Source organism: Physcomitrium patens, chromosome 1 (genome assembly GCF_059467195.1).
Source record: "Physcomitrium patens ecotype Gransden chromosome 1, ASM5946719v1, whole genome shotgun sequence".
Classification (NCBI taxonomy): Eukaryota; Viridiplantae; Streptophyta; class Bryopsida; order Funariales; family Funariaceae; genus Physcomitrium; species Physcomitrium patens.
Window position 1 is genome coordinate 29,620,717 of NC_143410.1, and position 23,435 is coordinate 29,644,151.

Below are 23,435 nucleotides of genomic sequence, written 5' to 3' on the forward strand. Positions count from 1 at the left end.
GCATGTCTTTATCAAGATTCGAGTTCATCATCTCTTATCGGCCAGAAAAATAATAAGGTTTGTTCGATGCCTTATCTAGACTTTCTTACCTTGCACCAAAAGAAAGAGATGCAGTTTTTGAGGAACAAAGAATGGTTCTCTTGAAGCCAGAGCAACTTCATCTTCGAGCAATAAAATCAACATTGATTGTTGATTTAACTTTCCTTAAGCAAGTCCAGTTAAGTATGTCTTCAGACCCTCTTGTTCATGATATTAAGAATAATTCTTCTAAATCTCATGATCCCTCTAAATTTGAATTCAAGAACAACCTACTTTATTTTGAAGGATGCCTATATGTTCCAGAAGGAGAAGCACGTTTACGTGTTCTTCAAGCTCATCACGACTTCTCAGCAGTAGGACATTTTGAATATAATAAGACTTTGGAGCTGATATCTAGGGATTTTTGGTAGCCTCAAATGTAGAAGGCAGTCAAAGATTTTGTACAATCATGTGATGTTTGCTCAAGATTAAAAATTCCTCGTCATCGACCTTTTGGACTTTTTCAGCCATTACCCATTCGAGAACAACCATGGTCTTCTGTTTCTATGGACTTCATCATAGATCTTTCAATCCCAGGTTCTTATGATTCTATATTCGTGATAGTAGATCGTCTTACCAAGATGGCACATTTTGTACCATGTACAAAATCTATCACAGGTGAAGAAACAACTAAGCTCTTTCTTGACAGTATCTATCGCTATCATGGATTATTCAAGGATATTATATCAGATAGGGGAACTCAATTTGTATCAAGATTTTGGCGGACTCTTTTCAAGATTCTAAAAGTGGATATAAAACTATCTTCGACATTCCATCCTCAAACTGATGGACAAACGGAGCGTGTTAATCAAGTTTTGGAGTAATATTTAAGATGTACCATTAACTACCAATAAGAAGATTGGACAACTCTTTTGCCATTGGCAGAGTTTACTTACAATAACACGATACATTCTTCTACAAAACAAACACCTTTCTTTGCTAATTATGGTTATCATCCATGACTTGATACTTTTGACTTTTTAAAAGTTGATAATCCTGCTGCAAAAGATTTGGCGATTCATTTATCAAAGCTACATGCAACGATAAAGGCACAATTAAAAGAGGCTCAAGAACAACAAAAGGTCAATGCGGATGTCTATCGAAAGGAACAACCACCATTCCTCTTGGATGATAAGGTATAGCTACTTCGTCGCAATATCAAGACCACTCGTCCTTGTGACAAGTTGGACTATTGAAAGTTGGGACCATTTTCTATTTCTGTACAAATCAACCTAGTTGGATATCGTTTACATCTATTGGAGTCAATGAAAATCCATTGAGTATTCCACGTGTCTCTTCTTGAACCATACAAGACAGTGGACATACCAAGAAGATGACAAGCTCCACCTTCTCCTATAGGAGTGGACAATAATGAAGTGTTTGAAGTAGAAGAAGTCTTAGATTCAAGGCGATGCCGAAATAAATTGAAATATCTTGTCTATTGGCACGGATATGGTATTAGTGAACGCACATGGGAGCCAATAAAGAATCTTGCAAATGCAGCACAGGCAGTGGAGGCTTTTCATCAACTACATCCATCAAAATCAAGATGAAAACCTTCTTTATAAAAGAAACAACATCTAGGCAAGATAACATTCTACTTTCAATCTTTGTTCGTAGCTTCTTTGTAGTTGTGACGTTCAGGAGATGGAGAACCAACAACCAATGGATTCGACTCAAGAGCCATCATTTGTTGATCTGTCGAATGAGAGATTAGGATTGTCACAACCTTCAAGACAACGCAATCAAAATGAAGATCTTCAAGAACGACATGTTCTTCCTTGAATAGATGGCAAGATACAATGCATTTGGTATCACGATTTGGGAAGGGACTTCCGATGTTTGGTGATTTTGCTAGAGGTAGGAACAACTCTTGATGGTGTTCCAAATGTTCTATTCAAAGTAAGTTATGAAGGCCTCAACAATGATCAAATAATTACGTGGTCTTCCCGCCCTGGTATGGAACACTACCGATGGTTGAGAGGCCTTATCAATCATCTTCGAAGAGAACAAAGATCAGAGTATGTGGCAAATACAATTCATCGCATCATAGATTTCTTCAACATATGATGACTGCTCCTCATGGAACTTGCCCCTAGAAGAGGGGGTAATGTCACGGACATACTCATGTAAGCTAATAATTACATATACAAATAGCTAGAAGTAAGTAAAAGTAAGTAAAAATAAATTAATTCTATAGTATTTAATATGGAAGCTTCTTAGAAGCTTTATAGACGCTGCTTTGACTTCATAAGTGTTTTTAATTGACTTTTTGGATTAGAAACATAGTCAACAAGTTGGCCATGTGCCACACATGTTGTTAGCTTGAAGATCAAGCTAACTATGTAGCCCACACGTAGAAAAACTTGCCTTGTAAGACAAGACATGTGTCCTACAAAGTCAACACATATTGAAGGTCCTATAGAACGTCGCCACGTAGCTACTAGTTAGATAGTATATATAGAGACAAGAGTGAAGCCTTCTTCACTCTTGTCAACTCCTTTCTTGCTTCTAGTGTAGTTTCAAAGGTCTCTAGTTTTCTTGTCTTTTGGCAATAGCCATTCTAGTTTCTCTTTCAATATACATACATACTTATTTATTTATATTTTGTTACCTTTCTTTGAGTGAAGGCTCACTTATCTGGATTGTTTTTTCATCGAGTTCTTGTCCTTGACAAGAATAGGACCTTCAGTACGTGTTGTATAAGGTTCTAGCCGCACGATTCCTATTGTAGTTGGACAAACTTGTTTTTTGACATACTATATTTTTTGATAGCCATACTCCTCATTTTATGGTTGTGTCTCTTTTTTGGACAATGTTGAGTAGTGTGCTTAGGTTCTTCACAATATAAGCGCTATCCTATCTGACGATGACTAGTCTTTTCTTGCTCAATAAGAAATTTGAAATGTATTGCATCAATTTGCATATCCTCTACTTCTGAATGTATGTGTTAAAGAGATGTTGATGTTGCCATTGAATTATAATAAGGTTGAGGTCCACTTGTACAGTTCTCAAATCAAAATTCAAAAAGATGATTGTCGTACTTCACAGCAAAGTCAATTGCTTGACTCAATGTTTGAGGATCAAGTAAGTTGAGCATTAATTTTTTTACCTCATATTGTAATTCATAGAGAAATTGGCTAATAAATGCAGCATTATCTCACTTGATATCAGTTGTAAGTTGTCAAAACTGTGAAGCATATAATGTTACTGATTGTTTACCTTATCATAAATGGTTATTTTTATCCTTTGGCCTCACCAATACTCCAGAGTCTTTCATGAGTCATATGAACAAATTATTTCAAGACCTTTTGAACAAATATGTAGTTGTCTTCATTGATGATATCCTCATATATAATAAAATCCTTGAAGAGCATGAGAAATACTAATGAGAAGTGCTATAGCAGCTACAAGATAGTTATTTCTATTATAAGCAATCAAAATATAAATTTTGTAAGTCAAAAGTCACTTTTTTTGGGACATGTGATATCTTTTGAACGCATGTGTATGGAACAAGATAAGGTAAAAGCAATGAAAGATTAGCCAACCCACAAGGATGCTTTTAAAGTTTGCTCATTTTTAGGCCTTATTGAATACTATTGCCATTTTGTTTGGTGATTTACTCACATTGTTGCATCATTGACAAACCAATTAGAAACAGATGCCTCATTTGAATAGAAATTGGATTTGATAAGTTCAAGAAAGTACTCATTACTACTCCAATATTGCAACCATATGATCCAAATCTTCCTTGTATATTTGACATTGATGCTTCTAACTTTGCTATTCAAGCGATCTTTCAAGAAGACTTTGGTAGGAGCCTTCAATCTGTGGCATATGAATCATATAAGCTCAGAAAGAGAGAGTATAATTACTTTGCAAGTAATGAAGAGCAATTAGCAATTATATACACTGTCATGATGTAATATGACTAATAGGTGAAAGGAGTAAAGAATCTATTATATTATAGAAGATCTTACTTCAAATATTGTAAAAAATTATCTTAGAAAATAGATAATAGTCCAAAAGAAAATAGAACTAAAAGTTTAAATGCTATCTTTTTATAAAATAGGCTTCTAGTTACTTTATAAGGCCATAAATAAGGCAAATAAGATAGATTAGAAAAATAAAGAATATGAATATATGTAGAAAGAATTTAGGAGTTGATTGGAATAAAAATTAATTTAAAAGCACAAAATTTGACATCCAAAGAAGAGTGGTGTGATGATGTAAAACAGCTAATAGATAAAAAGGTGAAAAAAATATCATATTTTTGAAGGTCTTATTTCAAATATATTATAACAAATTATCTTGGAAAAATAGATATTACTCAAGGTATAGAAAAATTAAAGGTGCTAATGCTGCTTTTTTACAAAATAGGTTTCCATTCACTTTATAGGACTACAAATAGAGCAAAATAAGGTAGATTAGAAAAATAAACAATATAAGCACCTTTGAAAAAAAATTAAGAATAATTTGTGGTAAAAACTACCTTAAAAATCTAAGAATTGATACCCAAAGAAGATCAATTACCAACCAAGATCAAAATCAGACCCTAAGGCATAAAACCAAGCCTTGATGACAATTCTAAGATTCTTTTGGAGATAGAAGATTAGAATCTAAGAGCTAACTTGAATAGATTTCTTTGAACATTAATTTGAAGTGATTTGAATATATATTGATTTTGTAAGAGCTTTGCAAAATTGGATTTTGTTTTGGATGACTCTAGATTTGTGAAATAAAATGGGTGATATTTTTTGGATAATTTTATAAGTTTAGTAATAGATCAATAAGTGAAATTTTTTGAATTTGTAGGTGTAGTTGTGCTTGATGTCTATTGTAAATTTGGATTTGATTAAATAATTCAATTAAAAAGCATGAAGGTTTTTGTGGATTATGGTCTCTAAATTTAGGATTTTAAAGACTAGTGAGGTTTTCTTAGATATCTGTTAATCTGTTAATTAGATTGAGGCAAATTTTTTTCACAAAAGTAATTAACTTGATTTTTAATAAGTATATAAAGTTTTAAAGCAAAGTAATAATTCAATCAGGAGTAATTGGCTTTGAAAGATTGGCATCAAGGTTAGAGAAGGAGGCTAGCCGACACCCGAGCACATTTTTGAGGTTATCGTCTATTTCGTAATTTTGATCATTTTCAATTTTTTTGTGTACTTATTGTTAACTTGATTTTTAAGAAGTGTAAAAAATTTGAGTTAAAATAAATAGTTCATTCATTAATTATTGAGGTTTAAATTTGTTATAAGAATTATTTGGAGTTGATTAGGATTTGATTTAGGATTAAGATTAGGATTTTTGATTGATTTAAGGTTTGGTTAGGATTAGGATTTTATTAAGATTAAGATTAATATTTTAGATTTGATTTAAGATTTGATTAAGATTAGGATTTTATTTAGGTTAAGATTTGATTAGGATTTGTTTAAAATTTGACTAAAATTTATTTAGGATTTGATTAGAATTTGACTAGAATTTTTCTAGGATTTGATTAGGAATTATTTAGGATTTCTCTAAGATTTGATAAGGATTTTATTAGGATTTGATTAGAGTTTATTTAGGATTTGTTTAGGATTTGATTAGGATTTATTTAGAATTTGATTAGAATTTGGTTAGGATTTGTTTAGGATTTGATTAGAGTTTGATTAGAATTTGACTAAGATTTGCTTAGGATTGGTCTAGGATTTGTCTAAGGTTTGATTAGGGCTTATTTAGGAATTGAATAGGATTTGATAAGGATTTGATCAAGGTTTAACTAAGATTTAATTAAGGTTTGACTAAAATTTGATTAATATTTAATTAAGATTTTTATTTTAATATTTTATTAATATTTTTATTTTAGTATTTTTTTTGAATTTCTATATTATTCTTTTATGATTTCTTTAAAAGATTTTTAGGAATTCTTTGTATTTCTTGTATAATTCCTTTGAAATTTTAATTGAATTTGATTGATTTTTGATTATATTTGTTAATCTTTAATTATAATTTATTTAAGAATCTATTAGAGTTGTTAGGACTTATTCTTGCAATTTCTCTTTTATCTTCCATAGTCAGGTGTCCAATGCATTCTCAAGCAAGACGCCATATAATATGACACCAGTTATCAACTTGGATCAAAATCAAGGCCCAAGGTACAAAATCAAGCACCTACAACAACTTAGGGATTCTTTGGCAGATTAGAGAGTGAGATTAGAAAGCAGACTTGATAGGATTTCTTTGAACATTGATTTTGAGAGAATTAAGTATATAATAATTTTATAAATGCTTTGCAAAGTCATATTTTTTTTTGGATGACTTTAGAATTTATGAAATGAAAATGATATTATATTTTTAAAAAATTTGTGAGATTGGTAGTAGATCTATAATTCAAAATTAAATATTTTATGAAAATAGTTGTCTAAAGTATATGTTGTAAGTTTTAGTTTGATAAAATAATTGAACTTAAGGCTATGAAATTTCAAGTAGGTTGAGGTCTTAAAAATTGGACTTCGAAAGGTAGTTAGAGTTTCTAAGATCTTTAAAAATCTACTAATTGAACTGAAATAAAATTTGTGTCTAAGAATAATAGACTTGATTTTTTATATATATGTAAAATTTGACAATAATTGAATGGTTCAATAAGGAAATATTGATGTTAGAAGTTCAATATTGAGATTAGAGTAGGAGGCGAATCAACACTTGAGCAAAATTTAGGATTTTTCTTCGATTTGATAAGTGCAATTATCTTCAAATTTTATTTACTTGTTGCCAACTCAGTTGTTAAAAGGTGAGTAAATTTTTAAGAAAAATGAATAATTTGATTGATAGATATTGAGGTTCTAAACTATATTAGGATTAGATTGAGTAGGATTAAGGTTGGGTTTAGGATCTAGGATTTGATCTCGGATTTGATTTAGGTTTTTAGATTTATCTAGGATTTGATTCAAAATTTGATTTAGAATCTAGAGTTTGATTTAGGATTTGATTTGAGATCTAGAATTTGATTTAAAATTTGATTTAGGATTTAAGATTTTTCTAAGATTTGATTTAGGGTTTGATTTAGGATTTAGGACTTTTCTAGGATTTGATTTAAGATTTGGTTCAAGGTCTACAATTTGATCTACATTTTGGTATAGAATTTAGGATTTATCTAAGATTTGATTTAAGGTTTGATTTAGGATTTGGTTGAAGTCCATCAAGATTTCAATTAGGATTAAATTAGAACTTAATTGAGATTTATTCAAGATATATTTGTGATTATTCTAATATTTTTTAAAGCTTCTTAAGGATTCTTTTAAGGTTTATTGTGGATTTTCTTTCAACTCCTTTAAGATTTTTTATTGTTTCTTTTGTAATTTCTTTAAGATTTCTTTTGGATTTGATTAAAAATTATTTAGCATTGTTAAGGTTTAATTAGAGTTTATTTAGTATTCTATTAGAATTGAAATTTTATTATTGTAATTTCTATTCTACCTTCCACATCCAGGTTCTTGGTGCACTCTTAAGCAACAATTCATGTTATACAACATATTTGATGAATCCAATGTAAAAGGCTTCAGGTGGAAGATATTTGATTTTTTTGGATTATTTGAATTATGGAGAAGGAAGGCAAGAGAGTTGAAGGAGGAGCTATGGGTGGTGTATCAATTGGAGCTATATGTGGTAGAACTAGTAGAAGATAAGGTATGGCAAACAAAGCATTACAAGCAGTTGCGGATAAGATTGATCAATTTGAAGGGGAAGATATTACATAATATTTAAGGTGTTATGTAAAAGAAATGGAGTTGAAGTGTGTTTCAGAATGGGAGATGGTTCAATTATTTGAATAAGTCTCTACACTAGAGATAAGAAATCAAGTAAAGTCTCTTATAAGACATTTTAGAGGTTTATGGGAGAAATATTTTCAAGCATTGAAGGATGAATTTTTCTTAGAAGATAGTAATAAGGTTACAAAGAAGTTATTTTTTGAATGAATTGAAAGGCCAAAATAGAAACTTTTAGCAACAAAATTATTAAGGGAGTTTAAAAATTAATATTCTCATTTATCAAAAAAAAGAAACAATTATTGGATCCAAATAAAGTGGAGTTTTTTTTTCAAGAAACTCACAGAGAATTGCAAAAAAAATTAGAAATTGTGCTTGAAGATAAAGAAGAAGATGAAGGATTAACAACAAATTGGAAGGAAGTAGAAGAAATAATAGGATTGCTTGCAAAAAGAGAAAAGAGAAAGGACAAGGTGGGTATTCAAAGGCCATTACAAGAATATTAGATAAGAGTACCTACTATCAATTTTACATCTATGATTCAACCTTCAATGCTTCATCAATCTTCAATGCTACATCAAAGAAAGAAGAAATGGACATTAATGAAATTATATGAGGAATGAGAGATTTACAAATAAAATTTGTAAAATTGGAAGAGAAAGGTCAATCATCAAGAATATCAACAAAATAAAGATTAGGATCAATGGAAGATGTAGTACATATGTTATGATAAAATGGATCATTCAAAAATGGAATGTTAAGATTTTAAAAAGGTGCTATGTAAAAAAATTATTTTTTTTAAAGATGGTATGATATACCTAAAAAAAAGTAGAGAAAAATTAGAAACAAACTTTGGCAATGGAGATATAAAAGCATTGATGGTTCATGAAAAAGAAGCAAAGACATATAGGATTGGACTTACTCAAGAATATGTTGGCATAAGCATTGAAATATCAGATCATACAAGTTCATTGTGGCTAAGTGCAATGAAGTATGTGGCAAATGAGAAGGTTGCTAGAGATATATTACTTAATGCAATGTTGTACTATAATTGCTAATAGTATGTAAAAATTAGTTAGAACATATAATATGTTCATAAGTCTTGGTATGTATTAGAATAGTTAATAGATTAATTTAAAGAAATTGGATATAAAAAACTTTATTTTGAATTTATTTATTTTGATTATGGCATTTAAAAAATTATAAGACCTAAATGTTTAGTATGAAGCCTTGAGAGGAGATTAGAGTCTAAAGAAGAAAATCTAAACTAATACGAGGCTTATTGGGAGGAATGAAAGCAAGGCATGGTTGGATGAAGGCAAGGAATGGAGATCTTCATCCCTATTGGTCAAAGGCCATGCTCAATGGACTTCAAGGAGGTTGTCAAAGGCCTTATTGGGGATTAGGATTTTTTTTTCAAGGTCATTCGAACTTTTAAGGCTAGAATCAACAAATTTAGATTTTTGGATACAGATAGAATACAAATTTTGTGTGATTTGGAGTTTTTATAAAGGAATTATTGGCACTCAAAGTTAAGGTATCAATTTCATACCTATTATCATTCTTTGGAGCATAACATATGTTTACGAAGAGTTATAAAGGATTAGTTAATAGGATTGAAAAAAGCACTTTTTCAACTATACTTTTTATATATTTTTTGACGAATTTGGAATTTGGATAAAGATGTTATAGAGAGTTGAAGTTAGTGCATCCAAAAAAAAAGTAGTAAGTAAGTGATTTTATTCATAGTAATGGTTGGAGCCATATCTTGAGTTTTTGGACTAATTTTTGGCTCAAATCTTTTAAGAAAGATAGATTATTATGTTAAGAGGCTAAATATTTAAATTTTAAAGAATTTGAATATTTTTTTGTGAGATATATAGAAAATTGCATGTAGGTGTATAAAAACTAGGATTTGAAGCTATTGTTAGGATTTTGGTGATATCTTAAGATCCATGACGAATTTGGAGTTGAAATTTGTTGTAATAGTTGGACTAGCTAGGGCCTTTTGAGGCATCTAGTCAAGTATGGCATTGGACCCTTTTTCTTGATACAATTGGATTTTGTAACTTCTTGTTGTATTCTGTTCTATCTTAATTCCGGTTGCTCAGTTTTGTCTTCCATGTCTCATTTTGTTTTGTTTTGTTTTGTTTTCTTCTAGACCAATTTGTCCTACCTTGTGATGAGATTTTATGTTGTTGTAGATTACAAGGATCTTGGACACTTGAGATAGACTAAATATGTTTCATATATGTTTTCTTGTATTATTTGGCTAAATTGACCTTATATGATTTGAATTTTGTTTTGTAGCAATCATTTCTATCATATAGTAGCCAAATCAAAGATTTAAAATCAAAAGATGTTGAATTTTGATATACAATAAAGTTTAGGATAGGAATTTTTTTTACAAAGTTGGCTCTTCTTGTATTGGTACTATGTCCTTTAAAACATGTATCTTTTAACTAACTTAAATATATTAGTATAACATACAAACATGACTTCTAGATTTGTGTGCCAAATTTGTTCAATCTATATATTTGTATAAATACATATTTATATATTTATATATATTTTTATATATATATATTTATATATATATATATATATATTTTTATATATATATATTTTTATATATATATATTTTTATATATATTTTTTTTTATATATATATATATATTTATATATATATATATATATATTTATATATATATATATATATACATACACATTTTTTTTGTTAAACATTAAAATACTAATTTTTAATAATAAGGATATATAACACTTTTTCATTTTCAAGCATGGTCAACACAATAGTATTGTAAATAATAATCTATTATTAGTTTTAGACTTTTTGTTTTAGATATGGTTGAATTTTCCGTTAAATAACCATGAAAAATTTCACCAAAAAGTTATCACAGAATGATATTTCAAAAAATTTGTTAATTGTTTTTAAAAGTATTAGATTATAAAAGTTCTAATTTGTCTGCAACGAGTACCTCCATGAAAAATATTTCGAGTCCTGTAGTATTAAAAAAATTCATGAATTCCACGTAAAATATTAAATGAAATCAAAAAAGAAAAAAACTTGAGTCCATTAAAGTACATGCTCAAGATTATAATTTGTTCAGCTGTTCTGGTACGGTTCGGTATACGACAGAGCCACAAAGCAAGAGGATGAAAAAGAACACCCAGAATGAAGTGGCGCCCATTTAATCATCCATCAAAATGTCTCGCAGACACTGTCTACGGTGGCAGAAGCCGATAAAATTCAAGCTGAGTCAACACATACTCGTGAACCGTGTATTTTAAGAATATACGGTTATGCACATATGGATGCGGTATAGAATCCGCTTCGCCGTCGAACATTGAGCAGGAGCGCGGAAATTGGAGGCACTGCTGCGATTTCTGATGCTGGGTCCCCACGGAAATTGAAATCCGAACTTGGCCTTGCTCGCAAATTCGAAGCTTACCCAACGTTGCGTCGTCTTTGAAGAAGCTCCGGAATCGTGCTGCATTTGCCCCGGAAGAAGCCGCACGCTTCGTGTCCTCGAAGCTCGCCGTTCGGTGGTCTGCTTCGTGCAATTCGTGGTTGCTGCGCTCGGATTCTTTTGGTGTATGAGAAACCCCCTGGAATTCGAATGTCGTGCGTTGTAACTGCGGCAGAAAAAACTGTGCTGATAGAATTTTCACTGCTGGTGGTGGTGGTCGGACTGGTAGGGAAGAGCGTGGCGGGTAATGTGATGGAGGGCGGGGTTTAGCGGGTGTGAGATGAAGCTGAAGCTGGGTGATCAAGGTGAGCTGAGTGACCAATTCAAATGATGGGTTACATGAAGCTCGGGAGAGGCGCGCCGGGAGTGGAGAAGATTGGAAGCATGGGCTTTAGTAACGGGGAGATTATGAGCAGGCAGCAGAGGGCAGGCGAGGTTAGGTTTTCGCCCAATTCATTTCAATATACTGCGTTTGAATAATTGTTTTTGGCATGCGTTATGTTTACAGGCGACAAGATTCAGACTTGCAGGGGTGGTCACAGCCGTTGGAATGGGGAATGCGCCTTATTGTTACATGGTTTTTTTGTTCGAGCTCTATTGGCTGTTCGAATTGGCTTCGCCATCATCGTTTCAGGTGAAGGGGAAGAGGTCCTACCCATGGAGGGCAATTTGCGAAGGAAGCCCTAAGACAGGGCTCACTGGAGAGTTCGTGTCACTCATTGGCAGCCATGCCCAGCTGTTTTCGTCAGCAAATGCCAAATGCGATCTTCTGCTGCTTTTCTTCATTGCCTTGCTTTTTCAACTGTACCCTTCCACTCGAGGAGCTCGCCATTGCCTCTATAAGGACTAGCTTTTGATTCAGCAAATGAGGGTCATGAACGGCGCCATTGCCTTGATCGTCGTTGTGCTGTGTCTGGAAGTGGGGGTTGTATTCTGCTCGTTCTAGTAATACATCCAAATATCATCTCCTTGGAATGACTCTCTCGTGACAATCGCAGCAATGGGAGGTTCAGCGGGATTGGGAGCATATCTAGTTGGACTTATTGGAGATGCTGTGTGATCTCTCTTTTTCTGTTCTTATGGTGGCGGCTTCATTTTCGGCATCTGACTCTGTCGGGTTGCCCAGGACGGTTTGCGACTTCTTATAGTAGCACATCAATTTCTTTTTTTTTATTCAAAATCTTTCGATCCTATCATATATAATCTGCAACACACCTAGATCATTCATGTGTTGAATTTATCAGCTTGCAGTTGCACTCTTTGAGCTTACTGATGGTTATAATGATGGCAGTAATGTTGAATTGACCTTAGCAAATACTTTGCAGGTATATTATTGGAGGTGGTGTGGTGGCAATTGGTGTCCCTGGGCTTGACATCCTTCCGAATATAGCGCGATATGCCGCTGAGGTTGGGCTTGTGGGCCATGCTCTGATAGTGTGTCACTTGGAGAATCAACTTCATAGTCTCACGAGTATGTACTATTTGTCAATGGAGGATGATGTGATATATATTCAATTTACATGGTCGTTTTCACTGCAGTTCTATGATTGGTTCTGGTGCTTCGCTTAGGAGCAGACAAGAGGATAAAATCAGTGTCCTACTGGCTGATGACATGCCTCCAGTTGTCCAAGTTTTTAACGTTGTTCCTGAGTTCAGCTCATGTTGTATGCGCGTCTGCGTTGATGCCTCTCGCAATTACACCACCACTCTGTGCTCTAAAGTTTTAAAAATCGTTGGAAAATAATTCTGTCTCAATTCATTTATTCAATGTAATTCAACACACTTCATTGTGGATTGTGTCTCCATCTAAAGAAACTGCCTCTTAAACGCTTGACTGTCTTTTAATTTCTAATCAGTAAGTGAATATGAGTATGGCATTTAGTATCCCATCTTCTTTTAAAATAAGGATTGTGATAAAAAAAAATTGGATGTAAGTTTTGCAGTTTCATCCTTATCGTTTAGGCTGCTGTAAGGTTTGCATTCAAAGTACTAGTTATTCTTTCGTATTCCATGAGGTTGTTAATACTTTTTTATGTGTAATTTTTGCAGGGATAGATGAAAGGGAGGATTTAGGATGACGCCATGGCAAGGAATGGGCCATGGCGCGGTTGTAGGCATATCACTTTTGCTATGTCGCTTTACGACATTTGAAGCTTTATAATGGTGGACAGGAGTGCCTCTATCAGATGGGTTGATGCTGGGCACCTTAAATATGTCGACAGGTATTGCAGGTGCTCCGATCGTCACGCAGTATTTCCCCAACATACAGGTATATATCATCTTCTCCAGCCGACATGATCATCTTAGTGTAATGAAACGATACCCAATACTTGCAGCAGGAAGTTTCTTAGATTCTGCTCGTGATGAACTCTATTTATTCGGTAGCTGCTATGGAGGTGTGTCTGGAGAGGTTCATATGTCTAGGCAGAACACGCGGATGAAAGAATGTGAGTCTGGTTGTAGATTATACCAGGTCTCAGACACCTTAAGTATGAGGGAGAGAATGCACCGTGAGAAGTCTGCTTGAAGCTTTGCAATACAGCAGGTCACAGCTCTAGATGCAGAAAAAGAGGTGTAGAGTTTGTTGAGACGTCTGAGCGAGCCAACCTGAGCCCAAGTCGTATTAAAAACTGCTGCAGTATATCATTGCTTTCTAACTTATAATGTAAATTATGTTTGCAAGTCTGCATAAAGTCCTACAAGAACTGATAATGTATCGTGATCAGCTTACTTGAATCTCTGAAATAATATAGAATCCATCACTGGATCCATGCACACAGCGGTGCTGAGTTTGTTTATTCGTCTGAGCTATTAAATCTGTGTTTGCACTAAAACAAGGTTTTCACAAACATAGCGCTATGTTTGTGAAAACCTTGTTTTAGACCTTGAGTTGGGGCTTGTGGAACTATTTGATTATGAAGTGCGATTTGTATGTGCTTCTGACATGATCATCCTTTTTGGTGTAGAGTGTCAAGAGAGACTTGGTGCTTGTGATGTCATTAGGTTTCTCCTAAATCGACTACGTTTCAGCCTCCGATACCAGAGGGTTGGACTTATCTGTGGGACAAAGCTCACATGCCGGTAAAATCTGCTGATAGTATTGCTATTTATGGAGCCGCAGCAGATCCGCCTGCTTGGCCAATATTTCTTCTCATTATAGCTCTCGACGTATCAAGTTGCCTTTGAAATCATGTTGAAGTTGACAACCATCATAGCAGACAGGGTTTTCTAGAAGATTGTGGACGGTCATGGGCCCAAATTTCGTCTCACTCAACAGTGAAAGCCCTCATCAACCAATGCATTCAGTATGAAGAAGCTCGCTGCAGAGGGCGCGTGGATGGCAACCATTGGCAATATGGCAACACTACTATGCTTCATCCTTTGTCTAATTCTTGACTCTCACCTAGCTGGAGGCTCTGACGTGTCAATTGTCCTCACACCAATTTTATTGCTCTTAAATCAGGACTACAATATGTCTGGTTTTGGAAACCGACAGCGGTACTTTCCAGTGACTGCAGCGGTTTCAGGTTATCTAATTGTTTCAGCAGGCTGTCGGTTGTGGATTGAAGTCCATCACGGCTACCAGAGTTCGGACTGGGGGATGCAGACAGGTGGACCTGGTCTTTTTTTTATCTTGCAAAGAACATATTCTTCCTTACCTTCATCGTGACAAATCATTGTTTGCTTGTTTCTTTCTTTTCTTTTCTTTTCAACTCGTTCATGTAGAACTATATCAAATTGTCGGACAGGTTGTTACTCTTGACGACGCCAACGAATTTGCCAGCAGCCATTGCAACCAACATTATCATCATCCGATTCTTAGCCTGCGTAGGAATGGTCTATGCCCTTGTCCAATATATAATGTCCAATGTCCAGGACCATTCGGATCGCTGGGATGAGATTAATTTGAGACAACTTTTCCTCGACCCCTGTGAGATGTAATCAGGCCATGGAACGTCTAACAGCAGCATTTTCCTTGAGGTGGGAAAGCGAAACCATGGCCTTGCATTATCAAATAGTTGTTGATGGAGCTGTAAGTATTTGTGTAATTTTTTCCAGCGTATTGTGGAATTCAGTGCCGGGGCCCACTAGATTAGTTGCAGGATAGTTGTCTGGGTTTGATACCGTGTGTTTATGTGAACTTGGTCAATAAGTCCGCCACTCTTGAGTAACTGAAGTTGTAGTTGAGCGTCGAGGATATGTGATTTGTGCAGGAATAGATAAACCCCAGTGGTTAATTAATGAATTAATTAATTAATTACATCGGTTAGTACTCTCAGATCTCCAATAAAGTCAGACGACGAGAATAGAAATGATTGTGCATGGCATTCTTCTCTAGTCTAGTGAATTTCTTACTGGCTTGATCAACTTTTGTAGAATTTTCACAAGACGTCTCATTCAACTTTTAAGCTTATGCAGCTTGTACTAGTAGGAGCTTTCCTTTAACGCAAATGTATAAATATCCTGTGATTCTTGAATGTTGTTTGGAATGTACACAGATGGGGCCAACAATAGAATGGAGCTCATTACAGTACAGTTTTCAATGGATAGTTGTGTACATAGCAATACTTGTTGTCGAATTTTCTTGTACTGGTGCTTGATGGATGTACTCGTGGAATGAAATGGTGGTTCGAAAAATTGTGGATTAAAGTACTTTTTTATTACTATGTTTGAGTATCTCATCAAAGGCTTGTTTAACGGCCTTTGCTTATAAATATCTACTACTTGGATTGAAATTTTGAGTTTATTTCATGTTGGATGTTATGTAAAACAATTGTAATGTGTTAACTTTGTTATGATGCCATTGCTATCTTTATTTTTGCTACAATGCCTTAGTTTTTATTTTATGTTTTTTATGTTCCAAATATAAAAATTAATCACCAATAATACATAGGTATGTATATAGGCATGTATGTATAAGAAAAATTTATCTTGAGTTTTAGAACATCAAAACATTATAGCTCAAGCTTCAAGGACATCCAAGTAAAAATAATAAAAAAGTGCCACATGTACACTTTAAGTTGTTATATGTTGTGTTATGTGAAAATTAATTTAGAAATATATTGGGCATCTAGTTGTAGAAAACAAATTATATTTGCAATTAACAAAGAACCTAATACTCTTAATAAAATTCTTAATAAATCTTAATTGAATTTAAAAATTATAGTCAAATTTAATTCAAATCTTTAAGAATCTTAAAGAGTTTTTAAAAGAATCATTATGTAATTTATAAAAAAAATCAAAGAAATCATAAAAGAATTAAAATAAATTCTAAAAAGAATCCTAAAGATTTCATAAAGCAATCATAAAAATTCTTAAAAATAAATTCTAAAGAAGTTATAAAAAAATCCACTCACAATATTTGGCTTCAATCTAACCAATATATTACTAAAGATCAAAGAAATCCTTATTGACCAATGAAGTCCAAATTTTGAGACTCAAATCTAGTTGGAATTCAAAAACCTTTGATCTAATTGTTAGATTGAGTTCAAATTCATAAAACAAATTTAAGACAAATAGATACACAAGCTTGTAGTTTTTTACCTATTAATATATTATAATGCTTATAGAATTTTTAAACATATAAAGTCTCTTTTATTTCTTAAAAATCCAAACAACTTAAAACACTTTTCACTTTGAATTCAAATCACTTAAAATCAATGCTTAATCAAATCTTAGTAATTATTTTTGTAATCTTCTTTAACAACAAACCAAAGAATCCTAGAATTGTTATAGATGCATGATTTTAAACCTTGGGATCTATTTTTAACTTTGGTTTATAACCGATCCTTTTTAAGTAGTAATTTCTAATTTTTTAAGGTAATTTTTGATATAAAATATTCTTAATTTTTTCTTTGAAATGTCTATTTTTTTTTTAATATGTATATGGCCTTACAAAATAAATATAATTTTTTTTCAAGGAAGCAATATTGGCACCAAATGTATTTACTACTACTGTATCTTTTATCTATATTTTTTTAAATAATATATTTTTTTTTCAACTTATAACCATATTATAATAAGGCATCTACTTTCTATAAACCTATGCATCCTTTGATATGTGCCAATTAATTCAAATCTTATTATTAGATTTACACCATGTTTTTTATATCATTATCTAAATCTTTTTCACCATTTTCGCTATACAAGTCAAACTTATCTTCTTGTCTTAGAAGGTTTAAGTCTTCAACAAGATCTTCTATATTAATTCATGTATGTCTTTATTTGAATATATTTACTTGCTTCCCAACAATTTGTATTGCCAATCTTGTTCTATCAAACTCTTATAATAAATATGTTGCATTATAATAAACAACTATTACCACATGTAAAATAATATTTTAAAGACTTCTTTAAAGTACTATGTTGATTTTCTAAGCTACTATCATAGATCAAAATCCAATCACCTTCATCAATTACCTTAGGTCTCAATTGATGTTGTTTATCAAATCCAACCTTGTATTATAACCTTCCTCTTTTCAACCTTATAATGCATTTGCACATCTTTTGATCTTTGTTCAATTTAATAAATCCTGCTAACTAAAAATTCATCTCTTGTCAATCCATCTTCTTTTGGTAGTATATTCTAAGATGGTACTTTCTTTTTAATAAAATATTTTTAAATTATCATAAGCTTAATAGATATATGTTCTATTGTTAAATTGTGAATTTTTTGAAAAGCTTATAATATAAATGGAAAAAATCAGGGCCATTCTCTAATCCTCTTATTACAAACTTTAACTAATGTTTTCACAATTGGTGGATGACCATGCTTACTAAGAATCCCACCAATAGATTTTAATTAGTGGAACTATTAAAAAATAGTTTTAAGTTAATTAAATATAAAATATTATAATTAAAGAATATTTTGTTATTATTTATGTATTTATTAGAATTTAGATGGATTTATAAGTCATAAGAGTCTTATTAGAAAAAAATTATAAAAATAGAATCTTATTAAGTTTTGGAAGTAATTATCTCAGTTGGTTTAGTATTTTTGCTTATTGTGAAGTATTAATGGTTAGTTATTGAGACCAATATCTATACTAGTTTTTTATTTATATGTCTTATAAAAAAAAACTATAAATTTTAGTTAGCAATTAAAAGAAGCATAAAAAAGAATATCATGTCTTTTTAATTATTTATATAAAAAAAATATGATTTATTATTGATTTATATTTTTTATTACTAAAAAAATATTATAAAAAAATTGATTTTAAAATAATATTAGAATATCATAGAAAAATTATAATTTATTTTAAATTTATTTTAAATTTTTGAAGAAGTTTTAGAGCAATTTTCAAGACTTAAAGAAACATGAATTTTACCACTTTAGGAGCTATTGTAGAGAAATAGAGCAAGACTTGGAAGGCTCTACAAGATTCTTAGATTAATTGCATATTTTAAAAGAAAATAGTGAAGTCAAAAATAAAAAAATATCAATTTTACTTATAAAAAATAGTAAGACCAATAGCTAGTCTAGGCCTTGTAAAAAGGGAGGTGCACAAGTTCTATATGGATTGTAACACCTTAAATGTAATTAGGAGGATAAGACTAAGGCCTTGTAGATTCTTTTAGACACTCACATATACTACTTGTGAGCCTTCATGAGATTCAAACATTTGATCTCTTAAACAAATTATCTTTAAAGTATACAATTTCACTTAGCTTTTCTATTATTTACATGCCATCATTAAACTATTATAACTTATTTGTAGTAACCTAGATATATATATATATATATATATATATATATTACGTCATCATAAAGATTAAAAATAAATAAATAAATAAATAATCCTATTTTAAATTTTTATTTTTATTAAATGATAATCTACTAAATATATTGTGACTAGTTTTGTCATGTACAATTAATTGATTGCACTTATATGACTTATTTTGTATTATTCTTCTTTTATTCTTATTCATTTCTACTGATACTTTATACGATTAATTTTTAAAAAACTCTTAATTAAGGCCATCTTATAATTTGGATTGAAAGGTGAATATTATCCTTATAATTAGGTATTTTCATAAAAAAGCATCAAAGACATCATAGAAAATATTTTTAAAAATTTAAAGAAATCCTTAAAAAATCATAAAGAATTTATGAAGCAATCATAAAAAATTCTTTAAACAAAATATTTATTATGTAAGAGAGAGAAAAAGCATAAAAGAAAAAAAATAAAACAAAACAAAACAAAACAATAAGAAATAAGAAAAGAAGAAAGTTGGGATAGAAAAGATGTGAGATAGATACAAAGAGAGAGACACTCAATTTTTGAATCCAAGATTCGAAAAAAATATAGAGAGATTATAAAATCACCTAATCTATACAAAATTTAATTCTTGTTTGTATTTTTATAGGAGCTCTACATCTGAAAATTTCTATAGGGGCATTTCTCCTTAACCCTATCTATTGATCAATTATCAAGACTGCCATAGGGATGTAGTTGCTCTCCCTTGATCCTTCTCCCTCCTCAACAATTATTGCACGTGTCAAGCTCCACACAACAATAATTAGACAATTAGAGGCCTTCATTTTGCTTAAGTGTACATATAGCAATTTGGAATGTGCATATAACAACTTGGAGTGTGTTTGTAGCTTTACCCAAACATTATAATCTCTAAAGTAGTATTCATCAAGATTATAAATTTAATGAATTTTTTTTTTAATTTTTTAATTTTGTAAAATTTATAAAATACTTTAACATTGAATATGTATTGTACAATCTATATGTCTTTAAGAAAAATTAATAATAATAAGTTATGCAAATTTCATATTTTTTTTAATACATAAAGTATTTTATTTCTAATACAAATATAAATATATAATTATAATCATATATATATGATTTTTTAAAATTATGTAAAATTTAAATCTGATTATAACGTAATAATAAATTAATAGAATTTCTTTTAATTTCACATTTTGTGTTATTTTTAATATTTTATAAAAATCAATAAAATACCTCAAAAAAACTTCTTATTGTAATGATTAACTAATACTAATTATATACTTAAATAATTACCACATAAATATTTAGTATTTTTAAAAATAATAAAAGTAGTATTTTAATAAAAAAAAACTTATTATTGTATTATTTGGATTTTAAAATAATTATTTATATTTTTATGGTATTTTTAAAACATATTTTAATATACATGAATGTACCTTACTTTTAAAAAATAAAATTTAAAAAATCATCTTTTTAAAATAAACAAGATTTATTTGTAACTTTTTTTTTAAGTTTTTTGTGTAAATTTTTGCAGTTATTTAATACTAAAATAATCCATTATTATCTTACCACCAAATCATTAAATTTAATCCTATTCCAAAATTTATAAGATATGTTCAATTAATTAAGGTGATATTTATTTTTTAATTTTTTAATTAAATGTATAAGATATTCTAAAATTTAAAATTTAAATATCTTAAATTTATTTTACTATTCTATTATCAAAAGATATTATTTTTTCTTATTTAAATATTTATTTATAAATTTTGATCATACAAAATTGATCAAATATATTTTCTTAAGAATAGTTCTTTAGCGTATAAAACTATTAAATAAAAAAAAATCAAGTGACTTTTTTTCTTTTATTTATACTTTATAAATTAATTTGGCGTAATAATATAATATTTCCTTATAAATATTAGTTACTTTACTTATATAATTACTTTTTATTATATTATATAATATTATAAATCATTAACTTATTTTAACTAATTACTTTTAAAAAAACTTTAATAATGGTATATATAAGAGTCTTAAAACAATAGATTTTAAATATTATGGTATAATGTATTTAGGTTTTTCAATGTAAAAATATAAAATATATATATATATATATATATATATATATATATATATATATATATACATATACATATATAGAAAGAGAGAGAGAGAGAGAAAGGATTTTCTTTCCAATAATTAATCTTTCAAAAACAAATAACCTTCAATATTTACTTAATATATTGAGACTTAATTGTATCTAAAATTTAAATATCTAGTGTTGTTTGTTGCTTTAATAATTAATAAAATTTAACAATTAATTTTCTTTTGTAATATATAATATAAATTAGTTAGAAAAAAGTAAAATATATGTATTTTTAACTAATAAAAAAGATGACTAAAATAATAAATTAAGAATATTTAGTTTATTAAGTTATTTCTAAACAAAAATTATATATATAATAATATTTTTTTATTTATCTAAATGTATAAAAATATATTAAAATATAATGTACTTCCACTTTTTATAAAATTTCTTCAAAAAAATTAAAACTAATAACATAAAATTAATAATATTAATTTTTAGATAGTTAAATTTTTTAAAATAAATCAAATAATATATATTGTATTTATTGGATAGTTTCTATGTCCTAATAGTACAAGCTATGATGATATTGTTATGTTTATCTTTTTTTTCTAAATATCTAATAATTAAATTTAGATTTTTTGTTCATGATAGAATTACCTTAACTATTCTCATTGGTGCTTCTCCTAATAGCTTATAAATTACTAATATCTATGATTTAAATCATTATTGTAAATTAGTAACCTATTTTTATATCTTTAAAAAAAATATTCAAATAATCCATAATAACATGGATAAATTATTTTCTAAAAACTTTCATTGAAATCAAGTATCTCTCTTCTAAACTCTTAGTTTCTAACAACTCATAGCAATAATTGTACTATTAGAATTTAGTTTTATTTTTTTACTTAAATGGAAGAATCTAATAATTCTTTTAAATCTTTTAGAGTCCCATTGGCTTTCTTCCATTAACTACTTCTTTAACATAACAATAAGACTTTTTCTTCTCTTTGCTAGCCAAGAATTGGATATCTTTATTTTGATATTTTTTTTATATTCAATCTTTATTTTTCAAACACACACACTTACACACACACACACACACACACACACACATATATATATATATATATATATATATAAGTCTGATTATATTCTATAAGTATCTAGCTTTGATTTTTATATTCTTCATTATCACACACACACATATATCTATATATATATATATATATATGTCTATGTGTAATTTTAGTTCAAAAAAAATCTAAGTAATAATTTTTTATTAATTCAACTAAGGAAGAATACAAAAATCAAAGCTAGATACTTTTAGAATATAATCTTTATTTACATATGAAATAAAAAATATAATATTATAATTTTAAATTATTTTTATTTATAAAATTAGAAAAAAAACCTCTTCAAATTCTTTTGCTTTTTCTTCTTATTACTATTATTTTTTTAATCCTATTTAAAGAATTGGTATTATTTTATTCTTTTTGATGATTTTTTTTCATAGATTATTATTATTATTATTGGATTTAGTTTTCAATATTACTAATTTTCATTTTTTTTAAATTCATTAACAAACCAAATTTTTCTTTATTCACTTTTTTGATAACTATATATATATATATATATATAATGTCTTTTTAAATTTAACCAGAATTACTAGAAAATCCTTTGGAACTAATTTAGAGCAATCAAGTAATCTCTCTTAACATGGTTATTTTTTGTTTGAGAGTATTCAAATTTATTAGAAAAAGATAACATGTTAATAAAAAAATTGTGAAATATAAATTATAACAAGAATTTCAAAAAACTAATAAATGTGAAAAAATAAATAAATAAATAAATAAAATCAGCCACTACTTTTGATTTTGTTCTATTATTCAAAAGCTTAGAATTAATGAATATCCTGTCTCAACCAATTATATATTATAAGATGTAGATAAAAACCTTGGCCATCTTTCGAATTTAACCAAGCATTATTTTGTGTATCATTTCTGAATTCTTTCACAAAAATATAATATATTTAGCTACTTATTACTAACATGCGTATAAAAATCATTTGAATTTACTGCAATAATAAGGTATTCAACAATTAAAATTGATTTGTTACTAAAAGCAATGTCTTTTTTAAGACAATGCTTATTGAATATAGTAATTTATGTTGATTTAAAGTAAAAAATAATCAGGTTAAACCTTTATAAACAAGACCAATTAGTCAAAAAGTTTAAGAAAATTTTAATTCAAAAATTATCTATTTGTATATTAAAATATAAATAAATAA

The 23,435-nt window shown here is 29.4% G+C and overlaps 1 protein-coding gene across 4 annotated transcripts; it reads left to right on the forward strand.

The window, feature by feature from the left end:
• Window positions 1-11,200: 11,200 nt before the first annotated feature.
• Window positions 11,201-15,798, forward strand: LOC112289176 (uncharacterized). Of its 4 annotated transcripts, XM_090255815.1 has the most exons (5): window positions 11,298-11,625; window positions 11,829-12,450; window positions 12,646-12,727; window positions 13,370-13,589; window positions 14,287-14,978. In XM_090255815.1, exons 1-2 carry the CDS (start codon window positions 11,601-11,603, stop codon window positions 12,005-12,007), a joined length of 204 nt encoding a protein of 67 aa, XP_090111941.1. In that variant the 5' UTR covers window positions 11,298-11,600; the 3' UTR covers window positions 12,008-12,450; window positions 12,646-12,727; window positions 13,370-13,589; window positions 14,287-14,978. The 4 variants fall into 4 exon arrangements, with proteins under 4 accessions (XP_090111935.1, XP_090111941.1, XP_090111940.1 ...); XM_090255809.1 differs by having other exon boundaries at window positions 11,201-11,625; window positions 11,829-12,791; window positions 14,287-15,798; XM_090255814.1 differs by having other exon boundaries at window positions 11,300-11,625; window positions 11,829-12,727; window positions 14,287-15,246.
• Window positions 15,799-23,435: the final 7,637 nt, after the last annotated feature.

Bases quoted from the DNA above. Each gene is read 5' to 3' on its own strand.
- LOC112289176 (XM_073538851.2), top strand. From the start codon at position 14,628: ATGAAGAAGCTCGCTGCAGAGGGCGCGTGGATGGCAACCATTGGCAAT.